General features: G+C 35.6%; 1 protein-coding gene across 11 annotated transcripts; it reads left to right on the forward strand.

The window, feature by feature from the left end:
• Nucleotides 1-14,645: 14,645 nt before the first annotated feature.
• Nucleotides 14,646-18,014, forward strand: LOC104233294 (uncharacterized). Of its 11 annotated transcripts, none has more exons than XM_009786681.2 (4): nt 14,646-14,841; nt 15,552-15,578; nt 16,047-16,113; nt 16,894-17,047. In XM_009786681.2, exons 1-4 carry the CDS (start codon nt 14,669-14,671, stop codon nt 16,915-16,917), a joined length of 291 nt encoding a protein of 96 aa, XP_009784983.1. In that variant the 5' UTR covers nt 14,646-14,668; the 3' UTR covers nt 16,918-17,047. The 11 variants fall into 11 exon arrangements, 6 of the variants coding, with proteins under 6 accessions (XP_009784983.1, XP_009784982.1, XP_009784978.1 ...); XM_009786680.2 differs by having other exon boundaries at nt 14,647-14,841; nt 16,891-17,047; XM_009786676.2 differs by lacking the exon at nt 16,894-17,047 and adding an exon at nt 17,751-18,014 and having other exon boundaries at nt 14,650-14,841.
• Nucleotides 18,015-18,469: the final 455 nt, after the last annotated feature.

The following is an 18,469-nucleotide window of genomic DNA, read 5'->3' on the forward strand; positions in this document are numbered from 1 at the left end:
AAGATGAGGCTGGAAATGAATGAAATGCAGATAGCCTTAGCTAGAGCCCAAAAGGGGCAGGAACTACCTGTTACTCCTACTCTCCAACCAGGACACACGTCAGAATACCCATCTCCCGGTCCTTCAACAAGTTTCCCAAGCCATCACTACTATCAGGGAAGAGAGGTCTATGATCCCCAAGCTCCACCACCCAATCAGAATCCTCCTCCACCAAATGTTCCCGTCTTTGTGGCGCCTGCCCTAGCCCCATTGCACAGATCGTCTAGTGAGCCATTGTTTCAGGCTCACGATACACAATATTACCCCCCTGAACTCACATTCAAAGCACCCGAGCCACATACCTATCATCTCCACTTTGAGGTCCCGGCGGAGATTGAAAAGCCGGCTAAGAGCCCAGAGCATGACGAGGTGATGCAAAAATTTAAAAGCCTGGAGCAGTCCTTCAGGAACATGCACGGGTTAGGCAACCAGGTCAGCGTGGCTTACAAGGATCTATGTCCTTTCCCTGACGTCCAATTACCAGCAGGGTTCAAGATGCCCAAATTCGATTTATACGAAGGGCATGGCGATCCTATGGCACATCTACGGGGTTTTTGTAGCAAAATGAGGGGAGCGGGGGGCAAAGATGAGCTACTGATAGCTTACTTTGGCCAGAGTTTGAGCGGGTCGGCATTAGAGTGGTATACAAGACAAGATCCGAGCAGGTGGTACACCTGGGATGATCTGGCACAGGCTTTCGCAGGACACTTCCAATACAACCTTGAGATAGTCCCAGACCGTATCGCATTGCTAAAGCTTGAGAAGAAACCCGGGGAAAGCTTCCGGGAATTTGGGTTCCGGTTGAAAGAACAGGCAGCCAGAGTTGATCCTCCGATGAGAGAGGGGGAAATGGTAGACTACTTTCTGCAAACTCTAGAGCCAACTTACTTTGGTCACTTGGTGACGTCGGTTGGCAAATCCTTCAACGAGGTGGTGAAAATGGGCGGTATGATCGAAGAGGGACTTAAGTCCAACAAAATCCTGAGCTATTCGGCAATTAAGGCAACAACTCAGGCCATTTAGAGCGTCACGGGAGGTGTGCTCGGGAAGAAGAAGGGGGAAGAAGTCGCAACAGTCAAAGCGGGTACTTGGTCCAGATCTAGAGGTCCTTCACCCTACTACCAATCCAGACCCCCACAACCTTACTACCCACCAGAGCCAAAATTTTCTGTCCATCATGCCCAAACATATCCCCGAGCTCCACATAATCCACCTCAGTATTATCCTCCGAACAATGTCCGGTCACATGTCCAACCATCAGGTCACCCCCTATGGCGAGCGCCAGCACCACATAATGCATTCTTGCCTTCATAACGTTTTCGAGCACCCAATGACCCTAGAAATTTGGGGCAGGGAGGGGAACAAAGGCAAAGAAATAGTTTCACGCCGATTGGGGAGTCGTACACAAGTTTGTTTAAAAAGTTAAAGATTGCTGGCCTGATTGAGCCGCTCCTTGGCTATACTCTAGACCCATATGCAAAAGGATTTGATCCTGCTGTACGATGCATGTACCACTCTAATGTCCAAGGACATAGCATTGAAGACTGTTGTTCTTTGAAAAAGGAAATAGAAAGAATGATTCAGGAAGGGGCAATTGTGATCAATGACAGTGACAGGGAGCACGCGAATCCTCTTGAGAACTTGTTGACTGATGTGATGATGCTGAAGTTGGTGATGGTCTTGGAAATGTTGATATAGAGCTCAATGGTTAAAATGCCATGCTTAGTAGTTGGAAAGACACTTCATTTTTGGGTCACCCGGAGAGGATCTTTGATGGCTTATTTTGTTGTCATTTCTGTTGTCTGGATTATTCTTAGGGTTGTAATCCGAATATTGTCTTGTGTCAAACCCTCTTATCCTTCCATTTTGCCACAATGGTTTGTTTAAGTTTTGTCCAGGTTATTTTAGGATTTTATTCTGGTTTGTTTTTGTTTGTTTTGTTATTCAAACCATTTTACCGGTAGTCTAATGCAAAATCCGGTCTTTTATTATTTCCCGTCCTCTTTTCGTTTAGTTCTTTTATCATTTTGTTCAGCGCCAATTCTAGTGACATGACATGCGCACATAGTTTGGGCCTAATCCTAATAGTTAATCATAAAACCCCGGAAAGGTGATTAGAACATTTAAAGGAAATAAGGACGGTTTGAGATTATTCGGAGCTCGAGTCATACGGAACTAGGGCAAGTAAAACACAAAGAAAACCGTTAAAAGCAAGATTCGCCTTTCATGATAATGAGAGTGAGAGTGTTGTCCATCAGCGCTTTAGAGATGACAAATGAAAAGGCAAATATGTGAATATAATTGTCAAGTCCAGCACCATCAGAAGAGACTACAAATCTTTGTTTAAATTATGATGTTTGCACTTGGCATGTTTTGAAGACCGGAATGACGAAGGCATTTTATTCTGCTATCTAAACAATTTATCCTTCGTTAACCCTTTGAGCCTTATTTGTTTTCTTTCATACCCCTTGTTCGGAATCAGTAGCAAAGGTTAGAAACATAAATGTGGAAGAAAAAGAAAAAAAGAAAAAAAAAGGGAAAAGAAAAAAAGGAAAAGAAAACGACAAAAGAAAAAAAGAAAAAAAGAAAAATGATAACAAAAACAAAAGAAAGTCAGAAGAAAACAGAGGAATTGGGAACTACGTTTGACCTGATTCCTCAAAAAGGATACGTAGGCGCCTCATGGCTCGGTCATAGTGTAACAAAAAAATAATAATAATAATAATAATAATCCCCAAGCAAGAAACTGGGGCAAGGGTTACGCTTGCTGTAAACAAAGAGGGTTCCGAAGGTTGTAATTTTGAACCCCAAATTGACTTATTTTTTAGCCTTTAATACCCTTTCTTTCTAGCCTATCTAAAAACTCACATTACGGTCCAAAGAAAGACCTTCTGATCAGTCTTCAAAAGATGCCAAGTCAGACAAATGAGAGTTTTACCAGTGAACATAACACTCTGATCCACAGCAGAAAGGACTCTAATCCCCAGCAGAAAGAGTCATATCGGCAACACTCCAAATCCCCAACTGGAAAGTGATACAAATGAGAGAGTCTTATCGGTGAAAATCTTCACGGGCACCATAAGGCGATTAAAGATGAGAGAAAAAACAAAATGAGAGAGGCTTGATAGTGAAAACCCTTCGGGTACTACAAGTCGAATAAGATTGAGAATCAGATGAGGAATCGCCAAATGAAGATCTTGAAAGATGATTGACGGCGGAGGATAGGCCATATGTGCATGTCATGACCATTAGAGTCGGTATCTGCATTTGATAGGTTTTTATTTATAGTTTCTTTTGTTAAAGAGTCATCTTTTTCCTTTGTCTTTTATTCTGTTCCTTTTTATCTTTCTCCTTTCATAGAAAATTCCCCAGTAGAGTCTGTTTGGTCAGAACAAGTGAGAAATGACTTCAAAATATGCCATCAGCTTTCCAATTATGCAAGATGAGATCTGACTAGTACATCCAAGTGGTATAGTCAGCAAGGAACAAGCGTGAGGCCAGTGTCAAGAAATATATTCCCAGCAAAAGGGAATTGACAAAAGGATTGACGAGTGTCAAGAGGGATATCCTTGCCGAAATCAAAGGTTATAAACTTCAAGGCCAAGGCCCGTGAACAAATCAAGGAGAGCAATGAGCATGATTTGGGAAATTCATACGAGACAAAAAGTCGGGAAAATGCCAGTTTCCGAGCTATGCCACAAAAGAAGAGGGATATCCCCAGCAGAAAGGGGTCATCCCCAGCAGGAATATCATCCCCAACAAATAATATCATCCAAAGCAAGTTTTGATAGTGTAATGGAACGTAGAGCAGGGAAAGAGAAAAGGAAAATCCATCTCCAGTAGGAATATCACAACCAACCACCACGTTTTAAACTAACAAATTTTGTTTGATTTGAAACAGGTAAAGTAAATGGCATTGATGACGGAAATGCATGCCACAAGGGAGATTATCAAACTGGGGGCAGAAAATTTTCCTTTCATTTAGAAAATTTTCTGGAAGTCAGGTACCCATTTGGCGAAGAATAAAGATAACACCAGTCTCAAGGGAAGTGGTCTTTGAACCAGTGTTACCCCCAGCATAACAAGTTTTAATGAAGGAAGTTGTTCCCCAGCGGACAGAACAAAAGGATGAAACTTGTGCTCGGAAAAAGCAAAAGGACAGTGTCATTCCCAGCAGTCTTCAGAAGAGTGAAGCACTAGTTTTGAAGGAATCAAAATCCCCTAGCAGTGTTATCCTCGACAACGTTATCCCCAGTTGATAACATTTTTATCCCTAGCAATGTTGAGAGAAAATAAAAGTTTTGAAGAAAGTAGTTTTGGAAAAAAAGGGAAGAAAGGAGATTCCCCCAGTAGTATTATTCCCCAACAGGTAAGTAAATAATTCCCCAGCAGTGTTATCCCCAGCAGTTTCGAGGGAAGACAACACAAGTTTTTAAGGAAAGCAGTTCGGTAAGAAGGTAATTCAGGAAGAAGGAAATGGTTCACGCATAGGAGACGCACTTCCTAAATTAAGATTTCATTCATAAGAGACGCACTTCCTAGTTTAAATCATTAAAGTTTCACCCATAGGAGACGCACTTCCTAAGTTTATTTTTACCCCTAGGAGACGCACTTCCTAAGTTTATTTTTTACCCATAGGAGATGCACTTCCTAAGTTTAATTTCATGCATAGGAGTCGCACTTCCTAAATTAAGATTTCACGCATCGGAGACGCACTTCCTAAATTAAGATTTCATTCATAGGAGACGCACTTCCTAGTTTAAAATCATTAAAGTTTTACCCATAGGAGACGCACTTCCTAAGTTTATTTTTACCCATAGGAGACACACTTCCTAAGTTTATTTTTACCCATAGGAGATGCACTTCCTAAGTTTATTTTCATTCATAGGAGACACACTTCCTAGTTTAAATCATTAAAGTTCCACCCATAGGAGATACACTTCCTAAGTTTATTTTTACTCCTAGGAGACGCACTTCCTAAGTTTATTTTTTACCCATAGGAGACGCACTTCCTAAATTAAGATTTCACGCATAGGAGACGCACTTCCTAAATTAAGATTTCATTAATAGGAGACGCACTTCCTAGTTAAAAATCACTAAGTTTTACCCATAGGAGACGCACTTCCTAAGTTTATTTTTTCCCATAGGAGATGCACTTCCTAAGTTTAATTTCATGCATAGGAGACGCATTGCCTAAATTAAGATTTCATGCATAGGAGACGCACTTCCTAAATTAAGATTTCATTAATAGGAGACGCACTTCCTAGTTCAAAATCATTAAGTTTTACCCACAGGAGACGCACTTCCTAAGTTTATTTTTTCCCATAGGAGATGCATTTCCTAAGTTTAATTTCATGCATAGGAGACGCACTTCCTAAATTAAGATTTCATGCATAGGAGATGCACTTCCTAAATTAATATTTCATTAATAGGAGACGCACTTCCTAGTTTAAAATCATTAAAGTTTTACCCATAGGAGACGCACTTCCTAAGTTTATTTTCAGGCATAGGAAACGCACTACCTAAATTAAGATTTCATGCATAGGAGACGCACTTCCTAAATTAAGATTTCATTAATAGGAGACGCACTTCCTAGTTCAAAATCATTAAGTTTTACCCATAGGAGACGCACTTCCTAAGTTTATTTTTTCCCATAGGAGATGCACTTCCTAAGTTTAATTTCAGGCATAGGAGACGCACTTCCTAAATTAAGATTTCATGCATAGGAGATGCACTTCCTAAATTAAGATTTCATTAATAGGAGATGCACTGCCTAGTTTAAAATCATTAAAGTTTTACCCATAGGAGACGCACTTCCTAAGTTTATTTTTACCCCTGGGAGACGCACTTCCTAAGTTTATTTTCAGGCATAGGAGACGCACTGCCTAAATTAAGATTTCATGCATAGGAGACGCACTTCCTAGTTTGAGTCATTGAAATTTCACCCCTAGGAGACGCATTTTGTAGTCTGGATCGTTCAGGATATATTTTTGCTTTAGGAGACGCACTTCCTAAATTGAGATTTTCTCCTAGGAGACGCACTTCCTAGTCTGGTTCATTTAAGTTCATTTATAGGATACGCACTTCCTAGTTTGAATCATTGAAGTTTTACCCCTAGGAGACGCACTTTGTAGTCTGGGTCGTTCAGGATATATTTTTGCTTTAGGAGACACACTTCCTAAATTGATATTTTCTCCTAGGAGACGCACTTCCTAGTCTGGTTCATTTAAGTTCATTCGTAGGAGACACACTTCCTAGTTTAAATCATTGAAGTTTCACCCCTAGGAGACGCACTTCCTAGTTTGGGTCTTTCGGGTTATATTTTTGCTTTAGGAGACGCACTTCCTAAAAATGAGAGTTTACCACTAGGAGACACACTTCCTGATTTTGGTTCATACAAGTTTTACTCGTAGGAGACGCACTTCCTAGTTTGGTTCATTCAGGTTTTATTTTTAGCAAACGCATTTGCTCGTCAGAGTTTCGGGTTTTACTCATAGGAGACGCACATCCTAGCCTAGTCGTTAGTTTACTCTCACCATTGCATATAGTATAAGTGGTTTACAATATTGCTAACAATTCACAAATCTTCCTAGTGCAAACTGGGGCAGAAAATTTCCTTTGTTTTGTCTATTTTGTAGCAGTCAGGAGCCCCACTTGAAGAAAGGAATGACATTTTATTTTCAAAGTTGTTGTTGAGGTCAGGAGCCCGCCTGAAGAGAGGAATGGCGAATTTATTTTCAAAGTTGTGGTTGAATTTGGGAGCCCGCCCATATAATAGAGGAATACATTGCAAATCAGTAAAGCAGAGGAATATAACCGAAATCCCCAGCGGGAAACAACAAAAATCCCTAAAGAAAGGAAGTTCAAGATTCGGTGGAAAAATAATGTGAAGCTCCCGAGAAGGACATAAGTAGTTCGAGATCGACAGTCAAGGGAGAACACAAGACAAGAAATACCAGAGGAGTCACCGAGACATCGTAGCAACAAGAGATACAAGAGCACGACTGAAGATCTGGATAAGATTTTGTAATTCATAGACTATAGTTTAGTCTAGCTTCTTGTTTACTTTCAGCATGGTGTAACAAGGAGATCGGTAAGCAGTAATAACAACATGCAACAGCAGTAACAGTAACATCGCAATCCCATTGTAGTCCCAGCTACCAACACTTTCTGAACTACACGTGACCTGATTCCCTTATAATCAGGGATATGTAGGTTGTCCAAAACCAGGACTCGGTTGCGCCTTTCCTTTTTTTTTATTCCTCTTTTGAATAACGATATGATCAAAAAATTAGTCGCATTGTTCACTTTATATTTTCCCGAAAGCTCTTCGTGTTTTCGAGTAAAGAGGGGCAGCTGTGAACACCTAATTTTTGACAACATTTAATTTTTTATCACTTCTTTTATATAAATATTTTAGGGGGTTTTAACCTACTATTATTTTAGCTTTATTACACTCTTTATTATAAGATAAAAATACCAAAAAAATTAAAAGGTGAATTATCACTATTAATATTTTTTTTATAATTTTTTGTTTTTTTATATAAAAAAACCGAAAATATTTATTTATTATTTTTTTAAAATAATAATAATATTAATAATTTCGGGAATGATTTAAAAAATAAGAAAAAGGGAAGTATTGAATAAAAAAATATAAAAGTAAAAATAGGTGGAATTCTCTATTAAAAAAAAGTAAAAGAATGTAGAAAATTTAAAAAAAAATAAAAAGTTTTGTGGAAATTTTAAAAAAATTAAAAGTAAATGAAGGTTGGAATTAAAAAATAAATATAAAGGTATCTGAAAATTTTAAAAATTTAAAGTAATTGAAAGTAGTTTTTTTAAAAGAAAAAGAAAAGATAGTGGTTTGTTTTTTTTAAAGAAAAGTTAAATAAAGTGAGATTCTCTTTTAAAAAAATAAAAAAATGGGATTTTAAATAAGATAAAAGTAATTAAAGTTGGAATTTTAAAAATAAAAGTAAATAAAGGTGGGATTTCTTTTTCTAAAAAAATAAAAGCAATTTGTAAGTGGGATTTCTTTTAATTAAAAAAACAAATCTGAAAATTTCGAAACTGTTGCTATAAATAGAAGAGAAAATTTAGGAAGAGGGGAGGAAAAAAGACAAAAAAAGGAGATAGAGAGAGAAAAAAAGGGAGCTGAATATTTAAGAGAGAGAAAAATTGCGAAAATATTAAGACTTCCAAAAAATACAAATAAAAGCATTCTGGAAATTAAAAGAGAGAGTAATATACACTCGATATACAATTTAAATATTCTGATATACGGATTCAGAAATTAAGGGTTGAACATTAATTAGTCTTTCAAATCTGAAAAGATTCCCTTGGCTTATGTCCGTTGATTGTTGTCGGTGTTTCTGGATTTTTAACTTGATTTAAAAATTTGTCACTGGTTTCTCGTTGCTGGTTGTTACTGGTTGTTGGGTGTTGTTGTTGTTGTATGCTACTGAATTTCTGTTGATCTCACTTTTCTTTTGCTTCCAATATCAGGTACACAACTGACACGTTGATTATTGTAAACTGAAACATGAAGCATGAATACGAAATGAAAAGTTGAAGTTCTGAATTTATTTTGATTATGTTCTGAATTTTATTTGTATATATAAATTATCTAGCTTACTCTAATCAAAATCATGTAGCTGCTTAATATATATAGTGGAACATCTGACGATATCTTAGCAGACGAACTATCTAGGTATTGCCTAATAAATAAATAAACGGTGTAGTAATTCTGTCTAATTAATTCATTATTGTTGGATGATTATCATGTCTCAAAAGCATGTTAACTGATTTAGACTATTCTTAAATATTCAACACTTGGTTCATTAAACGAATAGACCGTTTCGGAACTTGTAGGAATATTGTTTAGCTAAATACTATTGGTTAATTTCAGCATGTAAATAGTCTAGGATTAAAATTAGATTGCCAAGTTTTTTTTTTAATTTGACAAATTGTGAACATACCTAGTATAATGTAATTAGGTAGTAACATGTGAATAAGATGGCCCAGGTCTAGTTTATGCCATACACGTTGAGCCTGGGCCCGCATTGGCAATGGACTGCCTTGCTTGCATCATTTTCAGATTTTATGAATCATATTCGAAACCCAACTATATTAACTCAAGTATGTAAATAAATTAAGACCTTTTCTCTTTCATTTTGTAGAGACAAATTTAATAGAAAAATGTAGGCATTTTAGGATTGTCCTTAAAAAATAAGAATGAGATGAGCCTCGCCGAATAAAAAATACAAAATTGCGGGGCCCTCGGTAAATATTTGTTTTAAAATTGCTTAGACTTCGGGATGGACCGTTTAGCAAAATTTCACGGCCTTACCCAGAAATAATAATAATACGCTAATCGCTTTAGGCACGCATTTTAATAATCTTACCTTCTTAAATTCGGGTGTGCATTTCATGCGACCCAAATCCAAATCCCAAAACATTGAATAAAAATATGTTCCGGAGTGCGGATGCATTTCATGTGACGCAATCCAAAGACATGTTTTTAAATGATGTTCACATTCTTTTAAAATATAATAATAAAAGCGGTAAAGAGTTAAAATTTGCACACGAGCTCATAATTGTATAAAATCAGATAAACAAGCCGAATATGACAGTTGAGCGACCGTGCTAGAACCACGGAACTCGAGAATGCCTAACACCTTCTCCCGGGTTAACAGAATTCCTTATCCGGATTTCTGGTTCGCGGACTGTAATACAGAGTCATTCTTTTCTTCGATTCAGGATTAAAATTGGTGACTTGGGACACCCTAAATCTCCCAAGTGGCGACTCTGAAATAAATAAACAAATCCTTTTTCGATTGTCCTTTAATTGGAAAAAACTCCTTCACCCCTCGCGGGGGACGGAAAATGGAGGTGTGACACAAGGCATTATGTATTTCTCTGAATAATTTTTAACAACAATCTAATTTTTTTGCCCATATAATAGTAAATAACGAAACATATTTTTAAGTTAGCTTTTAGTAGCTTTTCCCTAATTTGTTGTCTTGCTATAACTATAATTTTCTTTTCTGGATCATTGCTTCTAACTTTATTGACATACAACTAAAGATTTTTAAAATCTTAAGAGGCAATGATATGTTTTTATACTCTTAGATTGGTGTGTAGTTTTAGCAACCACACATCGTCACTCCATGCAGCTATCCTGAAAATTATGCTTATAAATAAAGAATAAATTGAAAGTTTGAAGTCAATCTTGAAAAAACATAAATTAGTTGCAAAAAAATTTAGAGAAATTAAAACCTACAAAATCAAAAGCACAATATGATAGTAGCTCTAATTTTACTTATATTCTTATAGCAAGAGAAACAATAAGAGACAAAATTTGCATTGTTAGGAATATATTTAAAGACATGATTAAATATTACAGTGATCTATAAATGTTGGTAGCAAAAATCAAAATCATAATAATTCCGGTAATGCTTATTGGACCTAAGTATGCTTTGAAAGATCATAATTACAGCAAAACCAAAGGTGAATTGAAGCATGGAAAGTAGCCTTTTAAAGGGTACAACCTCAACTGGAATCTCAACTTCATTTATTGTGTGCTATTGGTAGACAACATACGAAAAGTGAGATAACATATCACACTTGAATCATCAATTGCTATTTGGACCCAATAAAACAAGTTCATATATACCTACTAGTCATCCATGATGATAAAGTCTTGAATTCTCCTCCCATTTGGAGAGGTGGGTTTTATTGGATTTGTGTACATCATCAGATACCTTCGTCTTCCTCATCTCTTCAACTTGTGCAGGTGCTTTTCTTATTACTTAATATGAATTTTATTGTTTTCTATCTCTTTGTAGGTGCTGTTGAAAATTTAAGGAGTTTGAGGAGTTTAAGATTATAATTAGAGTGGGATTACTTAAGCATGAATGATTTTGTTTTTGTTTGAATTATTTCTCAGGAAACTTCAGAGCTAATATTAGTTTTTGTTATCTATTTCTACCTCATTATTAGAATGGAAAAGCTTTTCCTTTTGATTGTAATTCTGTGTGCTTCTAGGTATGTCATTCATCACATATATATTGACTGAATTGTTTTTGGTTTCAAAGTTATTTTGATAGGTCTATGGATCGGTGGTTTTATGTTTTATAAAATGAGTATTCTTTATTAATTACTGCTTCAACTCTATTTATTTTGTTACCATCTGTTGTATTTGATGTTCTTTATGAGACCTCAATGTGTTCTTTGCTTTTTTGGCTCTGTTGTGCATGACAATTTATTCTCTTTGTCATTGCAGTTCTTGTGATCTATTGTGGATGTGTTCTACTTTTGTTATGCAGTAGCACTTGAACTAGAAGGTAAATTTTCTAATCTCTGCTTATCTATTTATAGATATTGTACGTTTTTACGTGGGTTTTTCTAAAAAATGTAAGCATACATACTATGTGCAGCTTTTGAGCTATTCCATATGTGGATTTGTTTACATTCGGTAATGTAAATATGTATGTGACATTTCCCATTCAGGAAGTAGACGAGTGAAATGTCGAGTAAAAACCATAAAATTGACAAATCAGAAAAAATATATGCCGACAAGAAGCCTAGGCGACGCGAATTATACAGAATGATGCAGACGATAAAAAGGAAGTTAATATATGGTGATGCGGGCTGGACAATTATTTGAATAATGGTATTTGCACAATGTGCAAACTAATGTTCATACTGCCATTATCCAGGCAGATGTACTAGATTGCACCTGCCCATTGCTATCATTGTACACCTCATCATTATCCAGGCAGATGTGCACAACATATGGACAGATGAGGTGTACAATGATAGTCTTCCACTTATCAATGCGAATCCGAAGTCAAATTTTGCTTAGGCGATTATCATCCCTTCTGTGAGTGAGTTACCTTATTCTTTTCTCATCAGTTCTTCGCATAGAGGAAAATAACGTTAAACAACTGATGTTTCATGGCCTCTCTATAACATTTAGTAGTTAGTAATAATCCTAAAAAATTTATCAATATTTTTTACAAAACAAAGTCTCTCTTTCCTCTAATTTTGTACTTAGCCGAGTATGTGGAAAAAGGAATATCTTAGGTTTATATTATTTTAATCATTTAATTGCATCATCACTTTGCCACAAAAATCTAACGTTCTTTTCTTCTCTTCTCCTGCTATTAGAAGTGAGATCCATTTGTCTTGTAGAAATATGGAATCTGATTCCGAAAGTTGGAGTAGGTCCGTAATTTTGAATATGATTTGTGTGCAAAATTTGAGGTCATTCGGACATGGTTTGATAGGTTTCGGCATCGGTTACGGAAATTTGCAGTTTCGACATACTTGCTTATGGGTAATTTAGGTTTTGTTTGAGGACATATTAGACTTTTGAGCTTATCTGTATACATGCCTTTTTCATATCTACCCAACTACTACGTGTAGCGTTTACGTTATTACATAGGTAGGTTTTATTGGATTTGTGTACATCATCAGATATCTTCGTCTTCCTCATCTCTTCAACTTGTGCAGGTGCTTTTCTTATTACTTAATATGAATTTTATTTATAGTCATGGCGAAACATAGATGTAGCAAAATAGAGGTTGTGAGGTATTCAGCATATGCTTAAAACGCTACAGGTTTGAAGGCCTGATATCAACACCAGATCATATTTGCTTGGTAAATATTTACTGGGTTGATGCAAACTACTGGCCCAACATGAAAGAGATTTATGTTAATACCATTATATTTAATATCAATTAATTAAAGGGAATAAAATCAAATGTATTTGCATTTTGCACAAACTTGAGTATTCTAATCAAGTAGACCTTAGATACATCTTCCATCTGAAGGTACCTATAAGTGTGAAAGAGTATGCAATGCACAATAAGTAAAATTAAAATAAGAACACTAAATTCTGAGAGAAACACAAAACGCTTCATAATACAAATTTCAAGTTCTATCTGTTGCCCTTTCTTCTTCTCAATAATTCAGAAGTGGACAAAACCAAATTTTAAGCTCCTGCTCACTTTTAGACTTGTGAGCATATACCATAAGATCATCATCCCTCATTGCATATATGGAATATCCTTTCTGAATTTCTCAAAGGCCTTATCAATAATCTCAATTCTCAAGAGGCAAAGCATTTTTTTAGCTCCTCTACCACACTCCTCAACCTCTAGTTCCATCTTTACAGATACATCAGAAAAATCACAGGATTTCATCACAAAAGCAGTAAACCATCCATAGACAAAAACTTATTAATGAAATTTAGATATTCCATTGGCAACCATTGTTGCGACAAATGAAACTACTGACTCATTCCATTTAGGCTTAGCCTTCACTGACCTCACAATGCGATGCTTCTAATTAAACAGAAGCTGAGAGCGATTATTAAAGCAATAATAATTAAAGCAAAACAAAAAGTATTAAACACGCCCATATTATTGTTGATGCCGTATAATCATTCCACAATATGTAATGAGCGAACTACTTTTGCTCTGATAGACATATGTTGAGTAACTTTTGGATTTGAGGCAGCTTAATCTGGGAGAGATGGTCAGGCCTTTTTTTATTTTTGGCTTTTGTGTTTGTGGAATGAGAAGTATGAATTATTGATACTAATATTTCTTCCTGAACTTTTAAGCTTCCTTATCATAGTCGCTAAACCCAAAATAACTGTGAAAATAAGGAGAAATCAGGATTGGGTAGGATTGATTTTCACACTTAGTGTATGTTTTTTCTATTGAATTTTGATAAACGACAGTATTTTAACATCTGATTTAAAATACTAGTGAATTCACGTTATATTGCATTTAGCATGTAAAGATATTCATGCATGCCTAAGGAAAGGGTGCTGCTAAAGCTATAACAAGTAAAAAGGGCAGTGGCCATGGAAGGAGTCGACCTCCATCCGCAAATAAAAGCTCCCAGCCTTAAGAGAAAGTAACGGCAGGTAAAAGAGGAAGGCCCGGGAAATCATATGACTACTTTTCTTTGGCTGCTTAGTTGCAGTTTAAAAAGTGAATCATTTTCATCATTATTTCCATTCTACATTCTGAGGTTTAACAAGTGTAAAGCATTTTAAATTTGTTACCTACATTGACACAGAGCATTAACCGCCAAGATAGAAGTGTTTGTCCAAATTTGTATCTGCTGAACTCTATATCTATGATTCACAGATGTTAACAGATTACAAAAATGATTGAATTTTATCCTTGATTACCAATTCCAACACTAAGTACTCCACCATGGAGTTGATGTTCCTGTGAAGCGCCAAAGTTGATTGTGTAATGTTTGATTGTGTAATTATAATGTTTAACCATCGCAGTTCACGTGAAGTTTAATATATCAATTGTTAAAATGCTTTAGAAATTGATAATATATTAACAATCCTTCATGGAATGAACAAAGTGTCATCAAAAAGAAAATCTCATAAATACCAAACATGATGTTTTCCTTGGACAATTTAAAGTATTGTTGAAAACAACTGCAAAAAAAATTAACACTAAATAACTATTGGGCCTGTGCTAAATATATGTGCTTGATTTCGACATGTGTGCTTCTAAGGCATTAAATCAGAATCTGAGGGTATTATGGACTATTACCATCAGTTATCAATACCACTTTTTGTGTTGGAGAAATTATGTGCCCGTTTCATTTGCTTCTAAACCACGTGTTCTTTATTCCGGCGGCCAGAGAAATATTAGTTTTTCCTCATTCTCTGTGCATACTTTCAACTAATGCTCCTTCAAGCATTTCAGTTCTCTTCATCTTCTTCGTTCATTTTCATCTTCTCAACCGATGTTGTAATTTCAGGTATGTTCTTTTATTTGTTTGCCCCATATGGTCTTCTCCTTTTTTCTTGATATTCTTTCCCGTCAGTGTCTTTATTGGACTCTCTTTATACTTCTCAATTTCATAGCTGGTATCAATTGCCGACAAAAAGAAGAGAAAAGGTTTAAGGGGTTTTTATGTAAAGATAAGTGTGGGAGTGTGATTGGGAGTAAATGATGATAAAGAAATACATCATATAAGTAAATTCATTTGCTTTAGGCTTCTTTTCGATAATTTAAATTTCAACCAAAAATAGAGTTTTCTCTTCCGATCTACTCTGACTTTTTGGGGCAAATCTTGGAGTTCTTCAACGCAAAAAAAAGTGGTGTTTTTGCTATTGGGCTGAAAAATAATTTTTATTTTCCCAAATTAGGAACAAATAGAAACTGATATAAACGACAAGATTTAATTTATATGCAAGAATTAGAAATGCTTGCGAAAAAATTAAATTCATGAAGAATCAAAGATTACAAATGCATTGAAAATAAATGGTAATTAAATCAGTTGGCTCAGCTCTGAAAATTGAGTGACGATAATTGTCTTCACAAAACTGCAACTTTTTTCTCTTAGATTCTTCATGTTTTCTTTTCTCATCCTGCTTCATGCTTACTCTTTAGTTGATTTCACCAGAGAAAGTTTTTCCCCATGTGGAAGCGTCAACATTGGTGTTTATTGCTTCTTTTTGTTTGCAGAGTGATCATTCTACTATGGAAATTGAGGTAGTTAGATATTAGACATTTTTGCTTGAAAAATGGTGGTTTTACTTTTATTTTCTGGTAATTGCTGTTTGTTTCTTTCCCTCTCCTGTTTATTTTGTCTAGCCGCTGCCGACATCTTCTCTAATCCATTCTTAAGAGCATTTTTATTGAAATAATAAGCATCTCTGGGTGTTCCTGTTTCCTACAGTACTAGCCTACCGTTTATTTTCAAGTTTAGAGATCTGTTTTCCTTTTCATATTACTATGTTTGATTAAAGTCCTACTTAAACTTTAAAAGCATGATCCAATGATTCTAAACATATTTATCTTAGACATATGGAACGAGTTCTTCACATGCATAGACAAATAATTTCCAAAGAAGTCAAGTGAAATGCTTAGACAGCGGAAGTTTAAGATAATATTTGTTGAATTAGACTTCTTCTCGGTGGCTACATTAATGTTGCTTTTACATTTCTCTTTGAATTTCAGGGTGAAAAATTTCTCAAAAATTGTAGCGGAGACAATTTTAGATTTTCACAGTGAACATTCCATTCAGGTATTGTCATTCATCTCATTATAGGAACAGAGTTAGTTTCTTCTTTAGCCATCTTCCGTTAGTATAGGAAGATATTTACATATATTCCATCTATTTGGGTTTTATCTTAGCAACCCACACTCCCCCCCCCCCCCCCAAAAAAAAAAAAAAGTCCTTTCTTAGCTACATCAACATTTGAAGATGATGTGAGTCATAACTTGAATAGACTAAATGAATGTGATAAAATGAGAGAATTGACAGTTTAAGTATATTCCAATTCAGAAAATAAAGTGAAGGGAGCAAAAGCTCATGTATCTGATGAACATCAATTTGAAGAAAAAAAAATAATCATCTCCAGAAAAAAAGGAAGCATGTAGTGAGAAAGCTGATGAAGGGTTTTGAATTTAACAAACCATGAAAAATATTTATCACCAATTGATTAGTATTATTCCTGAAGATTCAAAATAAATACATAACGAACAAATATTTGGTAAGGAGAGAGTCTAGGTTGGCAGAAGCTGTTGTCTCTCAAAATAAAAAACTTGATCAAAACAAGATGCAAGAATATGTTTAATTTTAATATCAGACTTTCTTTTTGTAATGAAAAAAGTGATTTTATCACTTTTCCCTCTTCACATGCAGCATATATGTTATCTATGTGAACTCTAAAAGAAATTCTGGATGTGAGATCTAGAATTGACTTTATGTGATCGTCTCTAGCTAGCAATATGAAGTTCTATGGTTTTATCCTTTTCCTAATTTTTATTGTCCGCAAATTGACACTTTGGTGCTATGTAGAAGCCACCTTGCACCCACTGCCACTAAATCACCATTCCCCAAGCTAATGTGGTACTTGCTGTGATACCAAGAGTCGTTGCACCAGGTGCTAAAGCATGGGTATTTTGTATCCTTTGAGCAAAAACGGGTTATAATTGTATAGCAGTATCTGAAAATATATCTCGAAATTTCCGCTCCAAGCAGAAAATGCAATAAAAGCAAGGAACCTATGATAGATCCCACTCTCTCTAGAAATATAGAATTTATGTGGTTGGACATACTCTTATACAGGAAATGAATGGAAGATGTACTTCAACAGTGATTTTCAAGTCTTTGTTTAACTTCAACGAGGCATGTGGACTTCCTATAGCTATTTGGAAAAAATAATTCATGGATTACGTACATGTGAGAAATACATGTAGCATTTGGTTGGACTTCTTCGTGAATGTAATATGAAGAGCGGAGCAAGATTTTCAGTACTTGAATGCTCTGATGCAAAATTATTTCTTATTTCAAAACTGCAGTTATTTTGTTATTATGTGACTTACTGTTGCTGATTTCCAAGTGTCAGATGTATCTGTGTCCATAGAATCGTAATAACTTTAACTCGCTCACGTCTAAATTATCTTCATCTTGAAGCTATTTCAAGTCATACCATCTGTTTAGAGGCAAATAGGTCAGAGAAAATAATGGGGGGCACCATGTGAATACCGATTGTGCTACTTTACATCCTTTTATGCTATCTTGCTCTACTGGTATTTTGGAAGTATTGCAGCTTTCCTTCACAACATTTTCGTCCAATGAAGAACACTAGATCTATTTTCGGCACTCTTCTAAATCTATACTTCTTTTAATTGATTGCTGTGACTTATTTTTTATAGGTGCTAAAAAAAATTTCCTCACATTGTGGTTTTGGTATGGCAAAGATTAGCTGTTACACTGCTGATTACCTACTGCTAAGGACGAACTCACTGTGCTTGTGATGTATTTGCAGAAGCAAACATTTCTATATTTTCTTGGGTATTATGTCTGTAAATGTGCTATTTTGCACATATATAGCAGATAAAAGTTTTTGGTTAAGCTTAGCTGTAAAAAAATGGCATTTTTACAGAAATTGGTCATGTATGTCATGTTTTGCCTGTGCATTCTTTAATTTTTTTTCTTTCTACATTTTATGTCAAAATAAGTAAATATTGGGCCCGTGCTGGCACGGGCATCACCTTCTAGTGTCTACAAGATGAGGAAGAAGAAAAGCAACAACAACACTAATTTTATGTGAAGTTCCCTGGTCACATAAAATAGGCCCACAATCCCTTCTTGGGTGGGCAATAAACAAAGCACCCAAATTCCAATATCCAACCCAATTCAGATTACAACCCGATTTTCTCTCGCTCGGCTTCACTCTCCCTCGCAAGGGCGGCTCCGTAAAATTGGTGGCTTAAAGTCAAATTTTAATAAGAGGCCTTATACTTTTTCTATTAGTATGTATCCACACATATATGCAAAAAAACAAAATCTTGCCATTTTTTTCATACTTGTTGTTTATAGAATATCTTCTTAAATGACATAAAGTCTTTAACTTCACATAGAAATATTATTA

This window comes from Nicotiana sylvestris, chromosome 7, assembly GCF_000393655.2.
Source record: "Nicotiana sylvestris chromosome 7, ASM39365v2, whole genome shotgun sequence".
Taxonomy (NCBI): Eukaryota; Viridiplantae; Streptophyta; class Magnoliopsida; order Solanales; family Solanaceae; genus Nicotiana; species Nicotiana sylvestris.